The 13,539-nt window shown below is 41.7% G+C and overlaps 1 protein-coding gene across 3 annotated transcripts in view; it reads right to left on the bottom strand.

Annotated features, from left to right (window-relative positions):
* The window catches only part of LOC134480507 (uncharacterized), a 32,095-nt gene extending 22,149 nt beyond the window's left edge, over window positions 1-9,946 (bottom strand). For 2 of the 3 annotated variants that reach the window (XR_015629381.1, XM_087568868.1), the window contains exon 1: window positions 9,763-9,946. Coding sequence is in view for 1 of the 3 variants with exons in the window: in XM_087568867.1 (XP_087424993.1) it covers window positions 220-310 (91 nt within the window). In the remaining 2 variants the exon portion in view is untranslated. Of the gene's footprint in view, window positions 1-219; window positions 488-9,762 lie in introns of all 3 variants that reach the window. The other variant, XM_087568867.1, reaches the window with a different exon arrangement.
* Between the last annotated feature and the right edge of the window lie 3,593 nt (window positions 9,947-13,539).

The raw sequence follows: 13,539 nt of genomic DNA, 5'->3' as shown, positions 1-13,539 counted from the left end.
CTAGTGGTTTATTTGGTTGGCATTGCTGTTCTTATGGGGTTGCAAGCCCTTCAGCTCTTTGAATCCTTCCTCTAATTCCCATAAATGGCGTCCTGCTCTCAGTTCACTAGTTTACTGCCAGCACTGACCTCTTTATTTGAAATGCTCTGCATGTGTCTCTCAGGGGAGATGTATATCCAGTCCCTTTCAGTAAGCACTTTTTAGCTTCATCAATCTTACCTAGTTTTGGTGGCTGTATATACATGGGCCACATGTGGGGCAGGCTCTGAATGGCTGTTCCTTCAGGCTCTGCTTTAGATTTGGCCTCCATATCCCCTCCTATGGATACTTTTGTTCCCCATTTTAAGAAGGTGTGGGAACATCTGCACTTTGGTCATCCATTTCTTGAGTTTCCTGAGATCTGTAGATTGCATCTTGGGTAATTTGAGGTTTTGGTCAATATCCACTTATCAATGAGTACATACTGTCAATGAGGGGTGCTGAGAATCTGGAAGAGAATGGGGGAGAAGAGACGTGACGAAGGACTCCAAGACAAGAGTATGATCAAGGCGACAATTTTATTTTTCCCCAAGGCTGAATTTGTACCATAAAAAGGGTAACAGAGAGAGGAGAGAAGTAAAAAACAATTACCCACGCCAAGGACACAATATTCATGTGGTCAGGGAATCGGCTGATGTTGACAGGTTGTCAGAAAGTTCACAGGTTTGTCATATCTATTAGTCAGCAGGATGTTGGTTTTTCAGAAAGGTTACAGGTCATGACATTGGGTATCTTAACGTCACACGTTATCATATGATTATTCATCTTGACCACCACATTTGTATTAGTCTTCTGCAGCTGGCTGGGGATTTTCCATGAACCCAGTCATACTTAATGCTAAGCATAATAATAACATCAATAATGGAGGGCTTCAAGGCCATCGCTACCAAGAGCATACCAAGTGTGTTTTTCTGTGATTGGATTACCTCACTGTGGATGATATTTTCTAGTTTTTTCCATTTGCCTATGAATTGAACGTAGTCATTGTTTTTGATAGCTGAGTGGTACTCCATTGTGTAGATGTACCACATTTTTCGAATCCATTCCTCTGTTGAAGGGCATCTGGGTTCACTTCAGGTTCTGGCTATTATGAATAAGGCTGCTATAAACTCAGTGGATCATATGTGTTTGTTTTATGTTGGAGTATCTTTTGGGTATATGCCCAGGACAGGTATAGCTGTGTGCTCAGGTAGTGCAATGTCCAATTTTCTGAGGAACCTTCCGACTGATTTCCAGAGTGCTTGTACCAGTTTGCCATCCCAGCAACAATGGAGGAGTGTTCCTCTTTCTCCACATCCTCACCAGCATCTGTTGTCACATGAGTTTTTGATCTTAGCCATCCTGACTGGTGTGAGGTGGATTCTCAGCCTGTTTTGATTTGCATTTCCCAGATGACTAAGGATGTTGAGCATTTCTTTAGGTGCTTTTCAGGTATTCGATATTCCTCAGCTGAGAATGTTTTCTTTAGCTCTGTACCCCATTTCTTAACAGGGTTGTTTGGCTCTCTGTATTCTGACTTCTTGTGTTTTGTGTATACTTTGGATATTAGCCCTCTATCAGATGCTGGATTGGTAAAGATTCTTTCCCAATCTGTTGGTTGCCTTTTTGTCTGAATGACACTGTCCTTTGCCTTACAGAAGCTTTTCAGTTTTATGAGGTTCCCCCATTTGTCGATTCTTGATCTTAAAGCATAAGCCATTGGTATTTTGTTCAGGAAATTTTCCTTAGTTCTTATGTCTTCGGGACCCTTCCCTAATTTTATCTATTACTTGTAGTGTATCTGGTTTGATGTGGAGGTCCTTGATCCACTTGGACTTAAGGTTTGTACAGGGTAATAAGGATGGGTCAACTTGCACTCTTCTACCTGCTGACCTCCAGTTGATCCAGCACCATTTGTTAAAAATGCTATGTTTCTACCATTGGATGTTTTAACTCCTTTGTCAAAGATCAAATGACCATAGGTGTGTGGGTTCATTTCTGTGTCTTCAATTATGTTCCGCTGATCTGCCTGTCTGTATGCAAATACCATTCATACTATTGCTCTGTAATACTGCTTGAGGTCAGAGATGGTGATTCCCCCAGAAGTTCTTTTATAGTTGAGTATAGTTTTTGCTATCCTGGGTTTTATGGTATACCAAATGACGGCAAATTGTACTTTCTACCTTTATAAAGAATTGAGTAGGAATATTGTTGGTGTTGGCATTGAATCTGTAGATTGCTTTTTGCAAAATGGCCATTTTTTACCATATTCATCCTGCCAATCTATGAGCATGGGAGATATTTCCATTTTCTGAGATCGTCTTCAATTTCTTTCTTCAGAGATTTGAAGTTCTTGTCATACAGATTTTTTACTTGCTTGGTTCAAGTAACAGCAAGTTATTTCATATTATTTGGGACTATTGTGAAGGGTGTCATTTCCCTAATTTCTTTCTCAGCCTGTTTACCCTTTGAGTAGAGGAAAGCTACTGAATTGTTTGAGTTAATTTTATACTTGGACAGTTTGCTGAAGTTGTTGATCACATTAAGTAGTTCTCTGGTTGAATTTTCGTGTTGCTTAAGTAGACTATCATATCATTTTCAAATATTAGTGTTTTGACTTCATCCCTTCTAATTTTTTCTCATTGACCTAATTTCATTGTGTGATTGCTATGGCTAGGACTTTAAGTACCATATTAAAAAGTAGGGAAAGAGTGGGCAGCCCTGTCTACTCCCTGATTTTAGTGGGATTCCTTCAATTTTCTCAGTTTAGTTTGATGTTAGCTACTGGTTTGATGTATATTGCATTTTCCTATATTTAGATTCAGGCCTTGAATTCCTGAACTTTCCAGGAATTATTAATGAATTTTGTCAAAAGATTTCTCAGCATCTAATGAAATGATCATGTGGTTTTGACTTTGTTTATATGATGAATTTCGTTGATGGACTTCCGTATATTAAACCATCCCTGCATCCTTGCCATGAGGCCTACTTGATCATGATGGATGATCGTTGGGATGTGTTCTTGGATTTAGTTTGCAAGAATTTTATTGAGCTTTTTTGATCAATATTCATAAATCAAATAGGTCTGAATTTCTCTATCTTTGTTGTATCTTTGTGTGGTTTAGGTATAAGAGTAATTGTGGCTTCATAGAAGGAATTTGGTAGTGCTCTGTCTGTTTCTATTTTGCGGAATAGTTTGGACAGTATTGGTATGAAGTCATCCATGAAGGTCTGATAGAATTCTGCACTAAATCCATCTGGTCCTGGGCTGTTTTTGGATGGGAGATGTTTAATAGCAGTTTCTATGTCTTTATGAGTTACGGGTTTGTTTCGAAGGTATATTTATTCCTGATTTAACTGTGGTACCTGGTATCTGTATAGAAAATTGTCCATTTCCTCTACATTTTCCAGTTTTGTTGAATATACGTTTTTGTAGTAGGATTTGATGATCTTTTTAATTTCTTCAGATTTTGCTGTTATGTCTCCCTTTTATTTCTGATTTTATTAATTTGGATACACTCTCTATGCCCTCTGGTTAGTATGGCTAAGCGTTTATTTATCTTGTTGATTTTCTCAAAGAACCAGCTCCTGGGTTTGCTGATTCTTTTGATACTCGGTTATGTTTCTTCTTGTTTGATTTCAGCCCTGAGTTTGATTATTTCCTGCTTCCTACTCCTCTAGGGTTTATTTAATTTTTTTCTAGAGCTTTTAGGTGTGCTGTGAAGCTGCTGAAATATGCTCTCTCTTGTTTCTTTTTGCAGGCACTCAGAGCTATGATTTTTCCTCTTAGCGCTGCTTTTATTGTGTCCCATAAGTTTCAGTATGTTGTGTCTTCATTTTCATTTACTTCTAAGAAATCTTTAATTTTTTTCTTATGTCTCCAATGACCAAGTTGTCATTGACTTCAACTTCCATGTATATGTGTGCTTTCTGTCCTATTTGTTGTTATTGATCAGTAGCCTTAGTCCGTGGTTTTTTGATAGGATACATGGGATTATTTCTATCTTCCTGTATCTGTTGAGGCCTGTTTTGTGACCGATTATATGGTCAATTTTGGAAAAGGTACTGTGGGATGCTGAGAAGAAGGTATATCCTTTGGTTTTAGGGTGTAGTGTTCTATAAATATATGTTAAATACATTTGGTTCATAACTTCTGTTAGTCTTTCTATGTCTCTGTTTAATTTCTGTTTCCCTGATCTGTCCATTGATGAAAGTAGGGTGTTTAAATCTCCTACTATTATTGTTTGTGGTGCAAAGTATGATTTTTTTGAGCTTTAGAAAGGTTTCTCATTGTTTAGGGACACAACTGCTATATACTTGACAAATATAGCAATCACGCAGAACATCTGTATAAAGCCTGTGACCGTTGGCCATATGAGGATGAGTGTCTTTCAAATATCATCATGATTTTTGGTAAGATCTTCCCTGTAATTGGTGGCATGGCTTCCCACAAATATGGTCCAGTTGTCTAAAATCTACTCCTTGGTAAGAATCTTTTTTTATCTGACTCATACACCAGATGCCAGAACTCACCCTGTGCATGGTCATAGTCCTGAGGGAGGATCCAGTGGCGAATCTCATCCTAGTCCAGCTTCCCATCCTTGTTCAGATCTGGGAAATCATTGAACTGCTCCCCAGACAAAACCAAGTCTGTCTCAGGGCAATTGTCCTCGTGAGAAAAAGATGTTCACAATGTATTCATCCTGGTCCACAAAACCATCCCCGTTCTTGTCGATATCCTCCAGGGTTTCCAGAACTACAATCTCCTTCATATGTTCTAAATCCTCTTAGTGTAGAAAAGCAATGAACCCATCCTGAGTAGCTGTCAGGTCACCGTTAAGGCCTTAAACCTCCTCTCATCTCATGGAGGCAACTTTTTAAAGTTGTGATGATCAGAGCTATCTTGGAATTCAGCAAGGTTAACCAGGTAGTAGCCATAGTTGGCCTGATTGTATTCTTCCCAGGAGATCTTTTCGTATATGTCCCTATCCCAATCCTTCCAGAGTTTAGCCACATTATGGTTGATGTATCTTTTCTGTACCTGTTTGATCCAAACTTTCAGGTCTTCAGTAGTAACAAGGCCACCTCCATCACTGTCAATTGGATCAACAATTTTCCCCAGCCTCTCCTGCTCTCGTCCAGGCTTACTATCAAAGGTCTTGGAGTCCTCCTTGCCCAGGAAGTCCTCATGATTGTACAGGAAGCTGTCCTAGTCCTCTGGTGGCCACTCACCCAGCTCTGAATCGGGACAAACCATGTGCTCCTTGCTCATCATGCTCTTGGCCCTGAACACCAGGACCAGTGCCAGCAGCATCCCATGGGGAGTCCCAGGCTGACACCATACACCACAGTCGTGATCAAAGGGAGGCAGCAGGGAAGGAGGTGCTCAGAGCATCCTTAGCCGCTGTCCATCCCCAGAGAGGGCTTTTGTTACATTTCAAATGTTATCCCTTTTCCTGGTTTCCCATCCACTAAACCCCTTATAACACGCCTCCCCCTTCTACTGTGAGGGTGTTACCACCCACCCAAACTCCCAGGCCGACCTGCCTCCCTGTTCTGGTTTCCTCTATACTGGGGCATCAAGCCTTGACAAGACCAAGGGCTTCTCCTCCCATTTGTGCCCAAGAAGGCCATTCTCTTCTACATATGCAGCTGTAGCCATGGGTCTGTCCATGTGTACTCTTTGGATGGTGGTTTAGGCCCTGGGAGCTCTGGGTGTTTCTTACTGTTGTTCTTATGTGGCTGTAAACCCCTTCAGCTCCCTCAATCCTTTCTCTTAACTCTCCATTTGGGACCCTGTTTTCAGCTAAATGGTTGACTGCAAGCATCTGCCTCTGTATTTGTCATGCTCTTTACCCCACTCTTTTGAGCAGATCACCACAGAGCAACAAAGATGTATTGTCTTGGCGTGATGATGTATAGACAAATAGTTGATTTCTTAATTCCTAATGATGGTTCTATAAGAATTCCTAAATTAGATTAGTAATTTTAAGCTTTTATAATAGGACTGCTATTATGTTTTCTCTGGTGATCAAAATTGCATTGAGATCTCTTCTATTCTTAAAGTGTCATGAGTGAATTGCTTCTCCAATACCAAGGAGGCATCTACAAATTAGAGCCCATCCTAAGAGGGTATAAACCAATTAACCAAAGTTCATAAAAGGAGAACAAATCATTTACTATAGGTGCATGGACTGAACATAAATAACTGACTGGATTTGCCTATAGGTAATTTCACTTATTTTTTTCTCATAAAAATTACAGCTTTTAACTCTCCATGAATGTGCAGAGCTGGTGACAGATGGTGACTGTTTATCCTGAGGATTACTCTTCATGGATATGCATGTAAACATTCTCTGTCGTAAACTGATTATCCAACTTATGATTTGAATTCCTGTGCAAACTTGTGGTGAACATTTCACCATGTGATGCTGTGTTCAGAAAGATATACAAATACTGAGTACAAAGAGAGAGAGAAGCTTTTTAGACAGAACTGAACTGAAGAGAACAGAACTCAAGAAGAACTTAGAAGTAAAGGCACAGTGTTGAGAGGAAGGCCTTGAGAGTAAGGAAATTATTGTGTCATAAGAGCAAGAGGAAAGGAGATAAGAAGAAGAGAGCAAGGAGAACCTCTTTAGTCAAACTTTATGGAGGGAAACTTTTGTCTTTTAGGAAAACTGAAGAACTTAGAAATAAAGGTTAAAATCACTGCTCTTCAGCCTTCAGTCAGGCTCACTGGCTAGCCTGTGCTCTTCAGTCAGGTTCACTGGCTAGCCTCTGCTCTTCAGTCAGGCTCACTGGCTAGCCTGTGCTCTTCAGTCAGACTCACTGGCTAGCCTCTGCTCTTCATTCAGGCTCACTGCCTAGCCTCTGCTCTTCAGTCAGGCTCACTGGCTAGCCTCTGCTCTTCAGCCTGGCTCACTGGCTAGCCTCTGCTCTTCAGTCAGGCTCACTGGTTAGCCTCTGCTCTTCATTCAGGCTCACTGGCTAGCCTCTGCTCTTCATTCAGGCTCACTGGCTAGCCTCTGCTCTTCAGTCAGGCTCACTGGCTAGCCTCTGCTCTTCAGCCTGGCTCACTGGCTAGCCTCTGCTCTTCAGACTGGCTCACTGGCTAGCCTCTGCTCTTCAGTCAGGCTCACTGGCTAGCCTCTGCTCCTCAGTCAGGCTCACTGGCTAGACTCTCCTCTTCAGCTGGGCTCACTGGCCGATGGAGCCCTAGCACATTGCTTAACCATCTGCTCATGACTGCGTGACTACGCTGACCACCTGACCGCCCTGACTTCTTAAAGTCATTCTCTAGAAAGAGCACAAGAAACCAAAGAGAAACACCGCAACAAACTTTTCCCATGGGCTTTGCTTAACCTTAAGTGCTTTCATTATTTCTTTAAAAGAGTGAAATATAATTTAGGCTATTTATATGTCCAAGAGAGCTGTGCAGTAGTCATTGCTTTAGGGAATTTGGTGCTAAATCAAAAGATTCCTTTATTCTATTACGATGTTATCTGTATGCTGTACGATGTATGTTTAGAAAACACAAAACTAAATTCCTAAATCTAGATGTTTTAAGACATCAGCTCATGGAGAAACATATCTGCTTACCTATCTAGACTGGGTTTTTTTGCTATACTGCAGGTAAAATCAATTTTCCACACTACTTCCATGATTTTCAAGAATGATTAAGAGTAAAATATGTTGAACATAATGGCCAGAAAGGGAGTTCTGTCAAGTTGTCTTATGTGGGACAAGATACCAAACTATAACTGGTCAACCTAAAATCACCTGTTCCCAAAACTAACAGAACTTACAGAAAATACATACTTTCTTATCATTCCTCCTCCCCAATGGTCAGTGATTTATTGAGCACCTAATACGATCCTAGCACTGTGCATCTAAGGGTGTAATGGTGAATAAAAAGCTTAATAAAAAGCCTCATTAAGTAATAAAGAAAAATGAAACATAACTTTGAAACTCAGAATTCAATATAAGAAAACCACCATTTCTTTAACTGGTGATTTCTGAAAACTTCATCATTTTTTCCATGGGCTTCTACAGTAATGATACTCAGTCTTGATTTTGTAAGTCACAAAAAGCAAGTCACACTTCTTTCTTGGCTCCCACAACTGTCAAAGAGAACAACACTGTCACTGTCCATTTCGCTTCCCTATCAATCCTGCTATGGATGGTAATGAATTCCAGTCTTTTCAATGTGAAAACAGGCCACCACTTGAGGGGAAAGGTTATTAAAATTACCCAAAACCGTATATTCTCTAAAATTTTCACATAGCATTTTACTGATATCACAATGTAAATTCACCACAAATATTTATCCAATGAAAATATTGAATAGCTCTGCAAATAGGAGCGATAATCATATATACTTGAAAACAACTATCATGGAAACAAATGACGTAATAGGAGAAAAGTTACATCACTAAAAAGTACAGAAGCAGCAAAAAAGACACTACATTTCTTGGTTTGAAAGTTAGGTGATACACTTGATCTCTAAAGACAGGCAATGTACTTGATTTTTAAGCCCTTCAACTGTGCCCTGTCCACACAGAAACTACAGTAGATGACAATCTTTTGTAAGATTTATTTATTTATATGTGAGACCATGCAGCTGTCTTCAGACACAACAGAAGAGGGCATCAGTACTCCTTACAGATGGTTGTGAGCCATCATGTGGTCGCGGGCATTTGAACTCAGGACCTCTGGAAGAACACTTGGTGCTCTTACCCACTGAGCCATCTCTCCAGCCCTCACAACAGCCTCTCTTACACAGCATCACAGTGGTCTATTTCACTAGATGGCTCCAGGGTGATAACAGAGAAACTTTCACAGTTCCTGAGCACTTCTGAGTTCAAACACCACCAGTGCCCAATCTGTGCTGTTGGCACATTCTGACCTTCTCCTAAGGGTTGTCAGCCACAAAAGGGACGGGTTAGCACCAGACAGCATTCATTGCCCAATCCTAAAAACCCCCTCGATTCTGAAAAAGCCACATTCCATGCTTGCTCCAAATTTGAGGAAGCCAAATGGTTGATCTGGCTCAAGGCTCCTCTTTTCTTAGCTCATCAACTTTCTTTTTCCACTTCTTGTCACAAGAAGTATGTTTTTATGCTGCAACTACACTGCAGTGTTTGAAGGAAACCACCATAAACTCTGGGTGTCACCTCTTGAAATTTAAAATTCACAAAACAATTCATGGCTTTCTAATCAGCACCATGGAAAATAAACAAAAACAAGAAAACCATTCCAAAGGAACTTGCTGATCTGGAGGCCTGCTCATAGCAGGCAGGAAAGAATTAAATTATGCAGAACTGTAATCTGCATAAATTGCCTGAGGTTTTAAGAAAATATATTCCCAAGATCCCCATCCTTTAACATACAATGAAAACATTACAGGGAGTGTGCCACCAGGCTAAGCTGCCTCTGAAAAGCCTGTCCTGCCCTGGCAGGTACAGGTCATTTAATTCTAAGTCAATCTAGAGAGAGGTGACAGCCCCAAGTTGCTCTGGGGATGTCAGAGCACAGCTCTCATGCACACTCCGATCACCTCTCCATTCTTTCCCAATGCCATAGGCTTTCCAATCCCTGCTTCAGCTCTCCATACATCTCTGAACCCTCCCTTCCCCTACCCAATGGGCTCCCTTTGCATTGCCTCCTTCTGCCACTGCTTTCCCAGGGCTGGGGTGGGGGGCGGCCCAGAAGGAGCCTTAGGAGGGACGCGGGTCTCCTATGTACCTTGATGATGCTGCTCTTAAGGTGCAGACCGCCCTGCTTGAGGCTTGCTGTCCCTGGGGAGCAGACCGGAGGTCGGGCTAGGGGTCCGCCCAGGCGCCAGGCCTCCAGGTCCCCTGGCAGGACTAGCCTTGGCTTCTTCCCTGGACACTGCAAGGGTGGAGTCGCCGTTGGAAACCCCGCCGCTGTCTTAGCGCGCCCTCCCGTGGCCGAGGTGACCCCCAACGCCGTTACCGCCCCCTTCTCTGTCAGCTTCTTCTGATTTTTCTTTTCATTTTTTTCTTTTCTCTTTTTGTTCGCGACGTGGCGCCTGAGAAGAGCTCGCCTCCAGGAAGGAGGACATCGTGCAGGCAGAATCACGTCTGGGCCCTGCCGGGGTCGGAGAGGGAGAGAGAGGAGTCAGCTTGGGCTTCGGCGCCCCCGCTGCCGGCACCCGCGGAAGGAAAACTCGCCCAGGCACACGCACTGCTGCCGGCGCCAAATATGAAGCGCGCTCCCCGTCCCCTCAGGCCCCGCGCTCACCCACGAGCTCCGTGTGCCCTGAGGCCCGGCTCGGGCGCGGTCGAGCTGCGGGGTGGGAAGGACACGTGTGCCCACTCCGTGGCGCAGACAACACCGGGAGGCAGGACAAGGGGAGGCGCGTGGTGTGGAGTTCCGGGCTCCGCTCAGGCCGGTCAGTCCCCTCTCAGGGCCCGCGGAGGCCGGGGCGGCTTCTTCGGGCCTCCAGGCCCACCATGACCAACCTGAGGCCATCACAGCCGGAGCTTCCTGGTGCCCCAGGCTGGAGGCTTGGACATGGCGATTGTGGTTGCCACTCTCCTAGGCCGGCTCAGCAGGGCACAAGCCACCACCTGCTGTCCTCGCCTGAAGGCATCTTGATGGGGCTGAGAGCCCACATCCAGCAGGCGAGCCTCAGGGCACAGGGCCATGGTCTTGGGTCTGCACCTTGTTGCCAGCCCCTCACACATATGGTGGCATCACACATATGGCTCCTTCTACCAACCGCCACTAATCACCATTTGGACATTCCATCACAGTGTTCTCAAGAAGAAAGATGCAAACAAACACGAAAAGAATGAAATTTAAAATCTTTTTTATCAGGTTGGAGAGATGGCTTGGTGGTTAAGAGCGCTGCTTCTCCAGTGCTCCCAAGTTCAATTCCCAGCAACCACATGGTGACCGACAACTATCTGTAGTGGGATCCAATGCCCTCTTCTGTCTGAAGCTCTCTTCTGACAGGCAGGCACACTCGCAAACAGAGTGCTCATGTACATAAATAAATAAATCTTTAAAAATAAAACCTTCTAATCAGTTAATGTATCTACATCTAGAAGCTAGAAAAGGGTCACAGCAATATTAAAAATAACTCAGAAATAGTAAAGGGATGTACAAGAGTCACAAAATTCACTGGGCAAGATGGTGTATACCTGCAATCCCAACACTCACAAGGCTGAGGTAGGTGGATTGCCTTGAGTTCAAGGCTAGACTAAAGTGTGAGTCCTTGTACTAGAAAACAGAACAATTGGGGAGGGGATGGAGAGAGAGACAGAGAGACAGAGAGACAGAGAGACAGAGAGACAGAGAGACAGAGAGGGAGACAGAGACAGAGAGACAGAGATAGAGAGAGACAGAGAGACAGAAGAGACAGAGAGACAGAGAGACAGAGAGGGAGACAGAGACAGAGAGACAGAGATAGAGAGAGAGAGAGAGAGAGAGAGAGAGAGAGAGAGAGAGAGAGAGAGAGCGAGAGCTTGATGTCATTTCCTGCACTGATGACAAGCTACTGAAGAATGTGAATGTCTCCTATCAAGCACAGAGAGTGCTAATGACAGAATGGGTTTCTTATTAAGATATCATAAACTATAGATGGAAAAGTAAAGGAATGTATAATAAATAAAAGAGAAATCAGACATCGGAAACCTAAATTTAGAAGACTGTATATGTTTAAGTTCCAGAGGAGGGAATGGGACGATGTGGGGGAGAGAATAATCAGAATAAATTATATATGTGTATGAATATGGAAACTAAGAGCAACCAATGAAAAGAGAAAAGCAGGTTTATTTTACGATGAAATTGAGTTCCCATATGACACTATGTAACATTTTTTAAATTGATTATATGAATTATCAGCAATAAAAATTAATTGTTATTAAAGATGTGGTTGTGTTCATATTAATGAGAAATGTTTTAAATTCTTTTTATTTGCTTATTTATTGATTGATTTTTTTTAAGATAGGGTTTTCCTATATAGACCAGGTCGACCTCAAAAAACAGATCCACCTGCTTATGCCTTCAAAGTGTTAGGATCAAAAGTGTATACTCACACATGAAAGTTACATTCTTAAAGTGATAAAAAAGAAAGTACAGTTATCAACATGGTACAATTATTGAACATTGATCAAGTGAATGGAAATATCAGAAACACATTTAAGGCATTAGGTCACTGTTGTTAAAAGGATCTTAAGCAGCATATATAATTCAAATCATCCAGGAGACACATTTCGAAAAAAAACAAGAAACTGGATAAAGATGATTTAAATTTTTTAATCTATTAAAAATTTTAAAGTGCATTCGATATGAAAGCTCTAAGTGATATACTTCACACTTTTGCTTATATACCATCTTCAATTTTATGTGCATTCTGCAAATATTGTCCATGTTTATTCAGGCTCTTAATATTTCCCCATGACTGATAACATTCACAGAAATCATATTGAGCAAAATGTATATGTTGACGTATAATAGAATTGTATTCTACACAGTATAGCATAGAAATATGTATATATAACTTCCCATATGTGTGTATATACATATGTAAATGGCTCAAGAAAATGAGTATCACTTTATCATTGTAGTATTATTTTCATCAAAATCCTGAGAACATTTAAATGGCATCAAATACTGACCAGATTGGCAAAAAGCAAAAAAAAAAAAAAACAAAAAACAAAAAGAAAAAAAAACTCCAAAAAATAAAACTCTTATAAAGAATCTAACGATACTAGCAAAAGATGCAAAAATATTAAAGTCTCAATGAAAAAAAAAAGCTCAGATGAAATACTGTATATTTTCTCAACTCTAGGATAATATATTTTTGTACAACTATCAATAATAGGCCTGAATTTTGAAGAATTCAAAAGTAGTGCAGTATAATTATGCAGGGGACAATACTGTTGCATACCATTTTACATAACTGCATACACTCTCGTTCTTTTGTTCCGTGGTCTAGCAACGAACTCCGGTAGATTTATGGGGAACTCGGGTAGATTTATGGGGAACCATTGCACTGTAGACTTAAACTGGATTAATTTGGGGATGAGTAAGTCGTATTTTGTTAAAGTTGCTTTAAAAATAAACCGTTGGATATTAGTATGGCAAGTAATTCTCCCTGAAGGAAAAACCAGACACCAAGAACCTAGACCACTTCTGTCCAGGAGAAATTTCTAGATGATAGCAATATTCTATATCTGCTGTGTTTCTGGCTATGGATTTCTGGCTGGCTGTTTGCCTCCTGGTTTGCCTGCTGTGACTAAAGAGGCAGATTTTAGTTAAGTTTAGTTCATCTCAAATAGCCATGTGTGACCAGTGGGTGTCATTTGGACAGTGTAGCCACAGAAAACTGAAGCAGTGTAACCAAAGACTCACCTAGGAGTCAGTTGACCTCCTAGAAGGTGACTTGGGAAAACGTTGGCAATGATAGCCTCTTGGGGAGCTCACCTTCACCAAAAACAAACTGTGAATCCTTACTCTTCTGCAATAGTCATAATGCAACTGGTCTCACAC

Source organism: Rattus norvegicus, chromosome 9 (genome assembly GCF_021556685.1).
Source record: "Rattus norvegicus strain SHRSP/BbbUtx chromosome 9, alternate assembly SHRSP_T2T, whole genome shotgun sequence".
Classification (NCBI taxonomy): Eukaryota; Metazoa; Chordata; class Mammalia; order Rodentia; family Muridae; genus Rattus; species Rattus norvegicus.
Note: the sequence above shows the minus strand (reverse complement) of the source record. Positions and strands in the feature narration are given on the sequence as shown.